The sequence below is a fragment of the Alexandromys fortis genome, unplaced genomic scaffold (assembly GCF_014885135.2).
Source record: "Alexandromys fortis isolate MF-2015 unplaced genomic scaffold, M_Fortis_MF-2015_v1.1 scaffold_21, whole genome shotgun sequence".
Taxonomy (NCBI): Eukaryota; Metazoa; Chordata; class Mammalia; order Rodentia; family Cricetidae; genus Alexandromys; species Alexandromys fortis.
This window is the reverse complement of record NW_026067905.1, coordinates 10837633-10853304: the sequence shown is the minus strand read 5'-3', so window position 1 is coordinate 10853304 and position 15672 is coordinate 10837633. Positions and strand designations below refer to the sequence as shown.

Sequence of the window (15672 nt, the reverse complement as noted above, 5' to 3'; positions counted from 1 at the left end):
TTTCTGCAGACTTTGTAACAATCACAGCTATGGTTCCTATCACATCTTACCATTTTTGCCCAGACTAATACTTACCAAAACAACCTAATATCAATAAATGGTATTTATTAACCACTAGTTCAAGTACCTTGAATCAGCTAGCTTATTTAATTATATACCAGTCTTTGAGGTGGGCACTGTTATTGCCTTCACTTTACAAATAATGATATGGGGAAATAAGGCCATTAAGTAGTTCACCTAACATTCTATAGCTGGTAAATTTCAGTTCCACAACTAGAACCCAGGGCATCTTGCCCTAGAGTCTTAACCCTTAAGCACCTATACCTATAGAATGCAATGTAACAGAATAAGCACCTTTCTCTGGAAGTCCATGAGTAGAGAGACTAAAATTATTCTGGAATGATTAGTGATCTCCTCAAATTGAGAGCTTAGTCTGATAGTTGACTAAGGGGACAGGCGGGTTACTAGTAGGCTCTTGCTGCTCAAGCATCCGCAGCTAGATGGCAAGGAAGGCCTCCGTTTTTTGTGGTTGAGATAGTTGCCAAGTAACTCCACACCTTGCATTCCAACCCCCTAGGGAAATCTTATTCTTTGCTATCAATTGATTCTCTCTTCATATAGAGAGCATAGACAGATACCACCCGATTTCAACGTACCAAAAGCTCCCTTAACACCAACGCCAGCTGGCCTGGGTCTGAAAAAGCCTGGGTCAAAACCGGTCTCACTGAACATAGCGGACAAGGAGGACTACTGAGACCTCAAGAACAATGGCAACGGGTTTTTGATTCTACTGGACCTATTGGTTTCGTGGGAGCCTAGGCAGTTTCGTGGATGCTCACCTTACTAGACCTGGATGGAGGTGGGTGGTCCTTGGACTTCCCACAGGGCAGAGAACCCTGATTGCTTTTTGGGCTAACGAGGGTGGGGGACTTGATTGGGGGAGGGGGAGGGAAAGGGGAGGCGGCGGTGGGGAAGAGACAGAAATCTTTAATAAATAAATAAATTAAAAAAAAAACAACAAAAGCTCCCTTAAAGGATAAAATGAAAGACTCATTTTTCTTGAGCCACAATAATTTTCCGCAAAGCCTTTCTGACATTCTCTGTCAACTCTTTTCTTTTCAGCCCCTTTGAATAGTAGGGGAGAAATTTGGGTCCCCTACTAAAATTTCGGTGTATATTTTCCTGGTTTCCTGTGATCTGCTTTAGTCAGCATAAGCAAGGTCCTGAATTTTCCAGAGGCAATTGCTGTGGGATCCAAAAAGAAGAGGGATAAAAAAGAATTCCCAATGGGATAATATAGAGCCCTACCAACATCTACAAAGGCAACATTGTTGCTTAGTCACTGAAGCCAAATCTCCCAGAAGGCTCCAGGAGCCATGGCGTGTGACCATTCTTCTTTAGCCCCTTCCCCCGAAGGGTCACAAGTCAGAATGCTGCATTCCTTTTGGAATGACCGGTTACTGTTTCCCTAAGTACAAGTTCATGTGCAATAACTGACCCCAGAAAAACTGACCAGCACAAGTGTGAGAGCTTGTCACATTAAATGACCAGAAAACCATTACTACCTGATAGAGGGGTAATGGTGCAGAAGAGATTAGAGACACTCCCCATGGAGCAGTTCTGAGATGCCACCCAGACATTAACTGGTGCTAAGATATCCATACTTGGGTCTGGGGCTTAAAGATGGGGGTGGAAGAAGATTCTTGGTAGATACCAAGAAGAGAAAAGGGAAGCAAACAATCAATGGCTTAGTCCTTCTCTTCCCTGTAGATCTGTGCAGTTCATAGTGATATTAGGATTCTTGACTTGACTTCGATTCCAATACACTCAATAGAAATTATTTTTCTGAAGAGAGTGCTTCAGTGAGGTTTGAATACACGGAAGGTAAATTAAATCTCATTTTACTGGACTGGAAGAATTCTCTGCCAAAATGAAGTTTTGTTTTTTGTAATATGGATAAAAGATCACCCCCCCCCCCGCCAATTTGCCTTATAGAAAATTTGTGGGGACATGTGCCTAGAGTCTTACATACTTATTTAAGGTTGATTTAATGCTATCTCTGGTTCTTCTACTATTCTGTTTTTGTTTGAGCAGGTTTAATTCAACCAACCTGAGCCTAAGTTATTTACTCTCTCCCTCGGTAATTTGGTGTGAATCTCTGCTATATTCTTAGAAGAAATAAAAACTAATCCCACTTAAGCAAGGAATGTGAGCTGCAGTCTCTTCCAGAATCAGGCTGGCCTAAGCATGGTGCATAAATATGGCCAGCAAAGAGAGATGGAAAGGTCCTTGGTGTACCAGCATCTCAGCTGTCTGATCTTGTCCCGTTGGTCTGTATCCAACTTTGAGAGTTGTAGACCATGTGATTGGGCCCCAGAAGCATCTGTTCTGTTCTCTTCCTACACCACAATCCCCCTAACCCTTGTTTCTCATACCCCATATTAACCTAAACATGCTGCACAGTTTTGATAAATGTTAAAAAGAAAAAAAAATCCCAGGAAAGTGATAACAAGTATCTCAAATTCTATTCTATAAACTCAGACTCTTGCATCTATTTGGAAGCTAACCCTGTATGCTTGCTGCAAGTTGTATGGCTCCTCTGGACCTCAGTTTCCTTATCACTAAAAATCAGGGGAATGCTTAAAAGAAGATAACCATCTTAAGTCAGGGAGAGGGCAGAGGTGAGAGTTCATGAGATTCTTCTGTCAACAGAGGCACTGATAACATGAGTCCCACCCTGGATTGCAAAAGGTGGCAGGAGAAAACTGAATCCTGAGAGTGGTCCTCTGATCGCCATGTGAGCACCATGTTATGTGAGAGGCTGGCCACACACACACACACACACACACACACACACACACACGCATGCACACACACATGCATATACAGAGAGAGAATTATAAAAACACAATCAAATTAATTAAGTGAAATTTTAAGTGCTAAGTCTAAAAGTATACTCATAGAACTTGAAACACATATGTCTAAAATGTGAGCAAATGTCTAGGTGCTAAAGCATGAGTGATTTTGTGTTTCTGTTTCCCTTTTTACTTTTCCATATTTTCTTCCTATTAATCTGCATTAAAACTGGTCTAAGAACTGAGTGTGGTGGCTCATACCTTTAATCCCAGCACTCAGAAGGCAGGGTTTGAGGCCAGCCGGGCCTACCAAGTGAGTTCACGAACAGCCAGAGAAACCCTGTTTTGAAAAACTTACAAGAATAACAAACTAATTTAGAAAATAAATGTTTTTAAGTAGAGAGAAAAAAATCAGTGAAGCTCCCAAATGGCTGATGATGCTTGTAATGCTGAAAAGATCAGAAAGGAGAAAGAGAGAGAGAGAGATGGCAGAGGGGCAAGGATGCCAAAGTGCAAAGGGAAATTTGAAACCGGAGATGTGCTGTGTGAGCCCTAGTCTTGCCTGGTCAGTAGGTTGAGGAGCTTTCCACTTTCCAATGTGGCCTAGCACCCAGGAATGTGTGTTATTTCCACATCTTATGGACCAACTAGACACACCCATTTGCCTTTCACATGGGTGTTTCCTAGAGATGAGCCTCTTCCCGCGGCCAAAGTTAGCAGAGCATTTGTGTTGTCAAGGGTGAAGGTAGGTTTGACCCTAACCCTGCAGGCTCTCCAGACCCCTGAGGCACTAGGGAAACTTCCCTTCCTTCATTTGCATGACTAAGTAATTACAACTCATAAAAGTCCCTAACCCATTAGTTAAAATAGGGTCCAGTATTTGACTCTGACCCACTGCAGCCTGGGCCACAGGCTGTCTGCTTTCTGATTTGTCCTCAATTTATAAGCAGAACAATCTATAAATAGAAACCTTTTTTCTAAGTCCCCAGGAGGCACTGGCAGGTTTTCTAGTTTGTGTGTGTTTTCTTTCAAAAGAATAAAAAACAAAAAAGAACCAAACAAGTAAAAAAACAAAACAAAACCAAAAACAAAACATGGCACAGGTTTATTTCCCTGCACAGTGTTTCTCCATATTTCACTTCTAGTTCAGCTTGAGAGCATTCTGATCAGTTTGAGCTTCAGGCTTGACACACCAGCTGGACACTGCCCATGCTGTGCTCCATAGGTGCACACAGGTGCTCCATAGGTGAGCTCCACTCACCTGTAGATCCTGTACCTAGTGGTGAACCCCTGCCGGTAACGCTCCATGAAATCAGCATACTCCTGGGCGCGGTGGAAGGGGCCTCGGTCTGTGAGCAGCCAGTCCAGGGGAGCCTGGGCAGCCGAGGAGGCATGCTGTTCCGGGACGACAGCGGCCACGGTGGCCGAGGCAGCCAGCACCCACCCGGGTACGCCAAGTGCTAGCAGGACTGCCCACGGGGCGGCCTCCGGCCAAAGCCCTCTAAACTGAGAGCTGCGCTGCCACCTCATGCTTCTCCCAGGCGGTTAGTGTCTTCATTCTCTCGCCCCGCTCTCCCACTCCGTGCTGCTCCTCCAGGGCTCCAAACTAGAAAAGTACAAAGAGAGGTGTGAGGTGGGTACGGGACCATATCCCATCTGAGAGCATCATACATAACTAGACGGCGAAATCCTCCCTAGTGATGCAATGCAACCGTTGTCCTAAGACATTGACTAAGCATTCAGTATGTATGATTTTATTTCTTTAAACACAAGCTTAGGAAGAAACACCATGTCGGCATCTTACAGATGAGAAGAGGGGCCTCAGATTAAGATGGTGACTTCTGTCCTCACAGCTATGAAGAAGAAAGAACAGAGTTATGAGCTCAGAGGGTATGAGTCCCAGCTCCATTCCTACCTGGGATCCCTAAGTATCATCCGTCTCACAGACATGTTCACCACGTATTTCTGTGATTGCCTCAAAGACTGAGTGCTGCCTTCTGAAGCTTGGCACCGGGCTAGGAGCAGCCTTATGCTTTAAATGGAGAATTGTGGGAGAGAAAAGTACTTTTACCCCTTTGCTGCTCTGAAGCTGAGAAAACCTGAGCAAATCACTCTTTTCTCTGGATCCAAGATGGGTTCTAGAGAAAACAATTTGACTACGCAATAGCTATTACTTTTCTGAGGTTGAACATCCAATCTATTCTTTGTCTGAAGGTGGTTCAGGGGTAGAGTTGGAATGGAGATCAGAGGAGATTCCCACACAAGGAGTCCATGGGACGCCATTTCTCCTCACCAGGCAAGAGAGCCCCTGAGGAGTCACTCTGTGTCTCTTTCTTTCATCCTTGCTCAGCTACGGAGAGTATGGAACATGCCTACAGACATCCTTCTTGAAGGAGTGAGTGAGGGTATTCCCTACTTTCTCTGGGTTGGAGGGAAGATGCCATCAAGAAGGATGCTTTCTGTCTTTCTTCATTCCTGGCTGTCTGGTGAGTCAGCACAGGCTTTGATTTCCAGGGCCTGCACTTTTTCTAAGGACAACTCGTCACCTTTATCAACCTCTAGATGCAAGGAATCGTTCAGTGCTGCCGGGTTTCCTGGAACTGCCGCCGTTTCGCCAGTCTTTAATTTCTAGCCTGTACTGTCACAGCTCTGGGAGTGTCTGCTCGCCAACACCACTTCAGCGCGTGCCAGAACGACTTCCGACGCCCGGTACCTGTAATTCATAGCTTGATGATTGCCGCTGGCTGCCGAAACCCAGAGATAGGATGCCTGGCGGTGAGGCAGACATGGTCATTTTTTACACTTTCACTCTCTCGCAAGGGCAGGCAAAGAGGGCTTCAGTACTTCATGTGCCCTTCCAGAGTCACCCGCAGGACCTCTCTGGGATGTGTCAGCTCACTAAAGGGTCTGTTGGAGGTAAGGGAGGATCCTGGAATTCCCAGCTCCAGAGTTATACCGTGTCTGAGGTACAGAGGCCTCAGCATGGGTACAGGATGCTTCTCAGTGTCCCTGTATGTGAGGACGGAAGGACAGAGGGAAGCCCGAGGATCTGGGCACTCAGATAGCTCTCCTTCTCCCTGGCTGCTGTTGATTTGGAGCTGGATGCTGAGAGATACTTAGAAGCTGTCCCCAGTATTAAAGTTTCTTTAACCAGAGAAGTTGAGCTAGAAATATAAGCAAAATGTAAACCTCAGTCTGTCTTCTTGCCAAAGAATGCTGCACTATTTGGTGAGCCAGAGTAGGGGTGAGAGACTGTGCCCACTTACCCAGCCAAGGGACATACTTGTCCCTTCAGATCTTAAAACATGATAACCTTCCCATAATTAAAATAGTGAAGCTAGTTCACAAAACTGGGCAGGCTAACCAATGAAGCAAGAGAGCTGAGTAATAACCCTTACACAGCAGTTAGGATATAAAAAACAAAGCCACCAGAGACTAATTGGGTAAAAAATGGAATATTTTGTATATAACATTGAGAACTTAGTGCCAGATGGATTAAAAAGTTAACTATAAAAAAGTAGAACCATAGAAGGAAAATCTCCAAGTGTTCAAGTGGTTTTATTTTAAAAAAAAAAAAAAAAAAAAAAGCTCCCATTACCAGGAAGAAAAGTGATTTAAAACTAAACAGAGGAATCATTCTCGCATGTGGAGGGAGTAGGCAATTTTTACACTGAAACAATTTGATGAGGAAGCCCAAAATATTTCTCATTTAATCATTCACATATTCATCCATTGAAGAAACGTAAATGAGAACCCACAAGTGCCAGACATTATGCTAAGAACTGACAATACACGAGCAGGTGCATATTGCCTTACCTGAAGCTCTACCATTAGTGATTTATTCCTTTTATAAAATATTGCTGTGTTTCTTAAAGATGAACTGGTGGAGGGGTGAGAGGTTTGTTCATTTGGGAAACTGTGGTTCCTTGACAGAGGAGGCCAGCACAATACACACAGTAAGGTAGAAGTCCACAACCACGGGTGGAAAGACACTCTGGAATGAGGGTTCTAAAGTGACTCCCCCAAAGCCCTATGCACTTCTGTGTAAGCCTTCTGTAATTCTGTTCCCTGGAGTGTGGGCAGGGCCTGGGAGTAAGATGGACCATTGGGCTCTATTAGTTGACTTCAAGTTAAAAATGGATGAATGGAAAAGTTGAACGTCCAGAAAGTGACTTAGATGATGGCTGCAAAGAAAGGCTTGCGGGTTACTGTGAACAATATCCTAAGTGGGTCCAACCTAGTTGGGTGAGTCTTTAGGAGAAAAGAGTGGTATACGTTGACCAAAAACAGAACAAATGAACATTCTGTGAACTGCTTATTAAAGTCATAGCAAGGAGCCAAAAGTGACATCTAGACTTGAGAGCAACCTCCAGCCAGCAACTAGGAGGAAAGTGGGAGCTTCTATCATATAACTGTAAGGAAACAACGCTATAGTAGAAAAGGGCTTTGCACCCCATGAAGATCTGTTTCCATGTCCAGCACATTGATTTCAGACTGGTAAAAACTGGAGCAAAGGACCAACTTTATACCTTATACCTAGGCTTTTGAGTCACAAGAGCTGTGAGCCAGGGCTGGGGAGACAGCCCAGACAGTGAAGGGCTTATATTGTAAGTACAAGGACCCAAGTGGTGTCCTTACAACCCGCTTAAAACAGCCACACCGAAAACCTAGAGCAGTAATGTGTTCTTGTAACCAGAGCACTGGGGAGACAGGTGGATCCCTGGGGCTAGCTGGCAGGACAGCCTATTTCACATAGTCCTTTGAAACACCCTGTCTCAAGAAAAAAGAAAAAGAAAGAAAGGAAAGAAGGAAGAAAGGAGAAAGAAAGGAGAAAAGGAAGAAATAGAGGTGGAGGATGCCTGTTCTCTGTCCTCCACACACATGTGCATACATGTAGCTGTGTGAGCTGACAGATTTGTAGTGCTTTAGATGATGTTTGTTACACAGCACTAGGGAAACAAAGCAAACACAAGTATCTCCAGCAACTTCTAGGGATCTGGTGCTTCATGCTCCATAGAGCAAACCAAGAGGTTATTTTATGGGAGAAGAGGCCACCATGGCAGCTTCCAGAACAGAGTAACATTAATTGTCTTCCCCGACTCTGCCCTTACACTGTACCCTCCCTTGCCAAGTACACTGGTTCATCTAAGGCCATGTGTAAGTTTTCATCATCCTATCGAGTGTATTGAATTAGCACTTCTCAAACATTATGTGATGCATCAGATTCCATGTCCTTCAGCAAGAAGTCACTGTGAGATTGTGACAGGGTACAGCCTGGCCTAGCCACTTGACCTCTTGACAAGACTGACTGCTGTGTATCCTATGCCATGATAGCCACCACCTCACCTGCTGCGTGAAGGTTTCCTAAGGACAGGTGAGCAACTCCTGGAAAAAGTGTTTGGAGGAATCAGCCTGTGTTAAGCATGCTTCTTGTCATCGCTGTTTGTAATTATGCCTTTTCAGTGCTCACAATGAGCTGGAACCTGCCTGTTACAGGAATATCAGCTCGGGAATCAAATGATTTTGATTGCTGGGCCCTGTCTGCTGAGCGCAGCAAGAATGCCTGAATTCAGGGCTTGCCGTTCCTCAGAAAAGCCTGGCCTGGGAATCACATACTTTCCACTTCAGTGGTTTTTCTGGGGGATCTGAAGACTTTTTGACTATAAAGTCTCTTTTTAAGAAAGAAGATAGTTCCTTAAGCAGGTTCCAAAACTTCCTCAAAAAAAAAAAAAAAAAGCACGATAATTACCGTGTTGACAGTTGTATGAAAATCAGACTTTTGATGGGGAGCAGCTTTTTGGCCACTTCCTGTTTATTCTTCGCACTAATACCACTGGAAATTTTGTAACAGCAATCTGTTAAGCAAATCTGGACCGTGTAAACTCACAGTGTCTGGTTTATCATTAATAAGTAGGAAGATGTACCAATTAGTGCCTTTCCCATCATGCTTTCTGCTTTCGCCTGTCCAAAAGTTGACTGTGAAAGCAGATCTCCATGTTGCCTGGGAGGATGGTGACACAGGGGCCGTGCTGGCCCTTCATGAAAAACGTTATGGATTTACCTGAGAAAATGAATAATTTTCTTTTTCTCCACACTTAAGGCCATTGTATACCTAGAACAGATACATTGGCTATGCATCAAAAGTTTAACAACCTGTACGTTTTTCTTGGTTGAGTACATAAGCTCAAATCCTCCGCCATCATGAATTAAATTCTGATGCAATTAATTTTCTATTGCAGTTCTGTCAATAGAGAAAATCGGGTAGAAGATGAGGTCACCTGAGAAGTGAGTGGGTGGTGCCATCTTCAAATAGTGTCACCACTACTCTGAGACTGTTACCTAGCTGGAAAGGCTTGGGTCTCTTTTGGGTTCTCTTGTCTTCAGCCACCATATCTGCTTGGCATTTCAGAAGAAGGTACACTCGTGATTTGTGGCACAGGCTACTAATGTAAATTCTTGGCAAATGAAGCAGACACAGGAAATGAATGAGAATTAGTGTGGGACTGAGCACTCACCTGGGGTATGCGAGGCTCTGTGCTCAATCCTTAGCAATGAAAAGTAAACCATAAAAGACGGTTACTGAAGAGGAGGGGCTGCATCCTGGAGGGGCTAAGTGTATAGTTAAGCTATAGGTATAAGGGTAGTATTTTGACTAATAAAACCATAATGTTAAACAATTAGTAAATACCATACAAATTAGTTAATATGTATGTGATCACTACTACGTATGAAGCATGAATAATAAAATTATCTCTTTAAGCAGACGAGAAGAGGGAGGCTAAGAGCGGCTCCATGCAGTGTGAACGGTGGCATGCTTCAGTCGCAGATCTAAGTCTGCGTGACTGTAACTGCACCAGTCCCATGACTTACAGTTATGGAAAGTACTTGCTTGTCACTTACAAGATATTGCCTGTAGGCAAGGCTCTTTCCTGTGGGAGTCTCACTTTAGCCATCAGTAAAATGATTTAGGAGCAAAGACGGTCCCCAGAATACTGCTCCACACTGAAGTTCTGTAATTCTATGCAAATAGAGGGGGCACAAGCGCAAGGAAGCCGTGGTGCAGAAAGAGTAAAGCAGAAGAGAGATGAGGTATGAAGCAGAAAGTCTTGCCAGCTAGAGCAGTGACATTTCATAAAGTGATTAGTCAGTGACATTAAATAAGTTTTCAAGCCATTTAAGTGGTTAATTGGCCAACTCTGCTGAGGAGTTGTTTGCTTGAATAAATCCGAGGGTGTCAGTGCTAAAAAAAAAAAAAAAATCACGGAAGTGTTGTTTGTTCTTGTCATCCACAACATGTTGATGCAAAAACCTGTTTATCCTAGAAAGGAAGGGTAGACAGAAGTGATAGAACACTCCTACAGCCGGGGCCACGTGGAGGTAGGACGCTCTTGCTCCCACAAAGAACTGGCTCCTTTCCTCTATTGGGCCCAACCGTTGCTGTTTTCCCCTGAGGGTCAGCACAGACCATAAAGGTCTCCAGCTGCTCTTTATAGAACTCCAGTAGCTCCAGTATCCCTTCATTTGAATCCAGGCAGGTGTGACATGGTGTCTGTTGCCACTTTCCTCCCTGGGCTCTGTGACATAGCCTCCACCTTCAACCCTAGGACTGGCATGAACCAGGGAAACAAACTACATACATCTCCCGCTAGTCAGACAGCAACTTCCAACATGGGGATGAAGATATCCTCACCGCATAAAATCAGGTCAACAATATTAATAACTATTTACGCAGAGAGGAGCTAATCATAATTACTGTTTACTAAATGCTCTTACATTAATTCGAGACCTTTAAGAGGGGAGGCTGAGAGAGGCAAAGGGGCTCTCCAGAGGCTACTCTATAGAAGGCAGCAACAAAACTCAAAATCCAGATATTGTCACTCGGAGGCCCACAGCTCACCTCTCCTTATTCTGCTTCACCCCTGCCTATCTGGCAGCCAGTGTGTTATAAGCAATGTCTATACATAAGAGCTGTACTTAGGGATGGGGAAAATCTGGTGGACATGGCAGACCCAGCTCTTCACTAGCCAGGAACGAAACACCGGACTTGAGGCTAGTGTTCTGAGCTTCCTAAGTCATCCCACAAACACAACCCTCACATGTGCGGATCATCCCAGTGACATCAGTCCTTGTAGGCTTTATCCCATTCAGGCCCTGGATTCATAAGCCTCTCTCTGGGACAACTAGCTAGCCCTTCATTTGTCAAGGACAGAGTCATCTGTCACTTACTAAGGCTTCATACTCATCTCCTGGGAGTCCTTGTCTCTTTCCTTGGTCCAGACAAGCTAACTGACAGGCTGACCTGCAGCCTCTCATGATGAAGCTGGGGTCAGAGAGTGTAGAGCAGGAAGGGCTCCTGAGCACCGCATCCTGTCCTGAGACCAGGAAAGCTTGCTAGAACAGATGGCGGCAGCCCTGCTAATCAGTGGGTCTTCTAATGAGGCGTTGTATGTTTTGAATCTTTAATCTCCATACAGACCCTTTTACTTCTCATTCAAGAAATCCTAGCAACTCCTCTTGCTCCCTACAGACCAGTCTGCCCTCTTCCTACAGGTTCTGAGACATCTCTGGGAGCCATTTCAAAAAGGACTGGCTCCCAGAGCAGACTTCAAGAAAAAGAAACTGGAAGCTGGTCATGGTGCCATAGACCTTCCACCCCAGCACTTAGAAGACAGAAATAGGCAGATTTCTGTGACTATGAGGCTGTACCTGGTTTATATATGGAGTTCCAGGTCGTTCAGGGCTACATAATAAGATCCTGTCCCAAAAGACAGAAAAGCATTATAATATAGCAATGATACTTCAAAAGGTTATGTGATTTGGAGACCTTAAAAGGTATGACCTCTGGTGCGAGTGCGGTAATGGGGGAGCACACACTTATTTTTTACTATTGTATCACAATAGTAATACTAGTGTGAGAAACAGTCCATATACACCCTTTCACTAAATATGGCTTTGTTGTTGTTCAGTTGCTAGGTTTCTGGTTGTTCACAAGTGAGAAAATAGCACAGAGAGGCAATCTTCTAAACTTTGTGTCTGCATCCCTCAGACTCAGAGGTGCCCCTCCCACAGTGCCTCATAGCGCTTACAGCGGAGGTCTTGAGTCTCAATCCAGGGAAGTAGTGCCCTCATTCTGAAGTTCCTCGAACCTGAAACTCTAGCTCTGTGCTACTGCTGCCTGGCTTCCCTGTCAACAACTGTCCGTCATGCCTTGCAGACCCATTTCCTCCAAGGAGCTTCTTCAAGTGAGGATCAGTGCTGATTACACACTTACTTGGCCTTTCTTCTGACCCAGCGACTGAGCAGCCAAGGCTGCTACACTCTACACTCTATGTCTAAGGACAACTCGAGGAGTCTGAGGCACAGACTATCAATTGGGAAGGAAGTGCTGAGGGGAAGGGAATAACCATCAGCTGTAGTCCATTGTGTTTCAGCTTGAAAGCCCCATTCACCTGGCTCAGCTGATTAGAAGTCTGTGGCTACAGGAGGGGAAGGAATGCCTCCAAGCCCGACTGTTGGTTTAGGGATACCCAGGTCCAGTGCTGAAAATAGAGCTCATTCTGCTCCTGCCTCACCTCTGTTAGAGATGAAGTGACATCTTCCAAGTCTAAAGGCGTTGCGGCCCAGAACTGTCACTAGAATCCCTCCATATGGGTTTAGTTATTGTAACTATGGATCGAGCACTGGTCTAAACATGTGTCCTACATTAACTCAACCGAAGTTCACAAATTCCTGCAAGACTGGTGCTGGCTGGGAAGACCTCTGACCTAACAATGGCACAATTACAGTATTTGACTTTTCCATGGTGCTGAGCAGCAGCAGCTAGGGGCAGCTTCCACTCAGATGCATGAGCACGAGAGGGAGCCGTCGTCCATATTCTACCCTGAACTTCGTTGGCAAGTTGTGATGTTCCTTTATTAGACATTCACATGTTACATTCATTTCCAATAATTTCAATTTACAGCAGGCTTATCTGAACATAATTCCATCAAGAGTGGTACATACATTTTACAGAGGAGAAAATTCAGAAGCTCAGTAAGGTTCTTCCAATCGAATCCTAGTGCTCTCTCAGTGACTATCAATGTAAAAGCTACAGTCTCCATACAGCAGCTGGAGATGCAGGCGCTCAGGCTAGACACCTGTAGGTCAAAGTCACTAAAACAGTTCTCCAAGCCAAGGGGTAATCTGAACTCTGCAAGGGCAAAATCAGAGGAACCTACCACTGCCCTTCCAGCTTGACTACAAAACTCAACACCTCCTGCTTCTTTGAAGCTGCTAATTTCTCTACAGATGGCCTCTCTGCATGGCCTCTGAGAGGGTGATGATAATTCGGGTAGGGTTTCTCCAAAACAGTGGTTCTCAACCTTCCTAATGTTATGACCCTTTAGCACAGCTTCTCATGTTTTAGTGACCCCCAACCATAAAATTATTTCACTGCTACTTTATAACTGTAATTTTGCTGTTATGAATTGTTATATAAGTATCTGATATGCAGGATATCTGAATGTGACCCGTGTAGGGGTCATGACCCATAGGTTGAGAACCACTGCTCAAAAAACTTAAGGTCAAAGGTTGGAGAAATGGGTGAGCAGTTAAGAGCACTTGCAGCTCTGGCAGAGTCTCCAGATCTTGGTCTCAGCACACCATATCAGAAGACACATAATTTCCTCTAACCCCAGTTTCAAGGAACCCAATTCACTCTAGCCTCTACAGGCACTGAATACACACAGAGCACAGTAACTCATGCGTGAACATACACTTATACATACACATTCATTAAAAAATACATTTTTCTTTCATGCTCATTTCCCTAAGCCCAACTGAACATATACCTATCCTCCTGTTTCAGGAGGATATGCAAGGAAGAAGGGACTTACAATTCATGCTGGGCCCTATGTCTCCAGTTATATGTTCCTCTACTTCACATGTAGACAGATAGTCTTCCAAGAACTGCCCACCCCCCTGCCTCATTCTGAGCATCACTGGAGTTTGTCTCCTTGTATTCTGGCCAAAGGTTTAGGCTTCTTGTGACCAAAACTCCTGGAATAATGCCCTTTGACTCCACTCCTCCCTCTAGGCATATCCAACGACCTTCCCAGTATCCAATATGACTTTTCTACTCACCCCACACTTTTGCCAACTGTTGACTCCATATTTCAAGGAGAAGCACAGCCCCACTCTCTGTGTTTCCTTCCACAAGTGTAGATCCCATTGCTTAAGCCCCGCTTGATTTTCAGCAGAGCTTCTGGATACACACAGAGTAGCTGGAGGTCTGCAGAGCCAAAATAAACTCCAGCCAGGCGCTCAGAAATCTCTCATCACTATGCAGGTTGCAGTATTGAGGTGGGGCTGATATCAACTCTCCATTCTGACCTTCAGTCCTCAGTGCGTCTCTCACTATTGGCTTTCTGCCAGGCCTGTCATTGAATCTGAACTCTTAGCCCAGGACTTGCCCTACTTGGGCCTTGGCACAGACCAGAATGTAAAATGATAATGCCTTGAGCTGTGCCAAACAACACAGAGCTCTGAGATGCTAGAGATGCAGATGTGACCAGCAAACACATTGTTTCCGGAACTGTGTTTGTAAATATATGAGTTGCCTGACAGCTTGCAGAATTAAATATAGATGCTACATCACAAACTCGTGCTAAAATAAACTATATGCTGCTCAATGAATGTCAATAAGTACACCGAGGAAGAATCATTATCCTTTTGGTAGCATAGGCCAAGAAACCCATATCTAAGTCCTTTCCCTCTTCCTTCCACCTCCACTTTTCTCTTTTATTCCCTCACCCACCATCTTCACCTTCACTCCACTTTCTTCTTTCCAACTGGTACTGATGTAAGGGGAGCTGTGGAGCAGGATGAAGGGGGAAAGGGGATGCAATCAGTAAGTTCGCTGCAGAAGGAGGAGTGAATGTGGTAGCCAGGATGAATGACCTTGGGGGTTTACTAGGAAGGCTCGGGCTTCTGGCCTTGAGGTACCAAGTCTAAAGCAATGTTCTGGGTACCCCTGGCAATTTGCCAACACCCACAGATGGGAAGTAGGTTTACCCATGCAGCAGTGTGAATACCCTCTTTAGTTCTTAAGCCAAAGACTCTTTTCTTTCCTTAGATAGGCATTTACAGACAACCAGATCTTATGTTTGAGCCCACCTGCTAAATAAGTAATGATAAGTTAACCGGAAACTACTGTTCATACACAAAAATCAGTACCCCAGAAGAATTTCCAAGGGGTCTCATTCAGTAGTCAGCTGCAAAGGCTTATTGCTGTGCAATCTTGGGTGTGGGTGAAAAAAAAACAAAAACAAACAAGTGAGCAAGCAAACAAACAAATAAACACCCCTTCTTTACCCAGAAGAGTATTTTCCATTTAAGACAACTTCTAAATTGTCCTGAGGATTTGTGCCAGCCATTTTGAATTTGTAATTACTATGCCATTTCTATATTATTTGTTTATTTTATTGGCTGTCAGTTTCTTTTAAAAACGTGTGTGTGTGTGTGTGTGTGTGTGTGTGTGCGTGCGTGCGTGTGTGTGTGTGTGTGTGTGTGTGCGCGCGCGCATTGGATTGCAGGTACACAAGTGCTGTAGTGAACCTGTGGCATGTAGAGGGCAAAGGACAGCTCTGGGGAGTCAGCTCTCGCCTTCTACCATGGGTTCCCAGGATCAGATTGGGGTCACTAGACTTGAACAGCAGGGGTTTTTTTTTGTTTGTTTGTTTTTTCTTTTTTGTTTGTTTTTAAACCAGCTGAACCATTTTAGTCCTTTAACATCAAATGCCTTTCCCATCAAAATGTGAAGCTAAGACGTAGACACACT

General features: G+C 44.5%; 1 protein-coding gene across 2 annotated transcripts in view; it reads right to left on the bottom strand.

Annotated features, from left to right (window-relative positions):
* Brinp2 (BMP/retinoic acid inducible neural specific 2) overlaps positions 1-15672 on the bottom strand; it is a 104272-nt gene that overhangs the window by 43202 nt on the left and 45398 nt on the right. For both annotated transcript variants that reach the window (XM_050135416.1, XM_050135417.1), the window contains one exon: positions 4117-4461. In XM_050135416.1, coding sequence (XP_049991373.1) covers positions 4117-4385 — 269 coding nt within the window. In that variant the 5' untranslated portion in view covers positions 4386-4461. The remainder of the gene's footprint in view (positions 1-4116; positions 4462-15672) is intronic.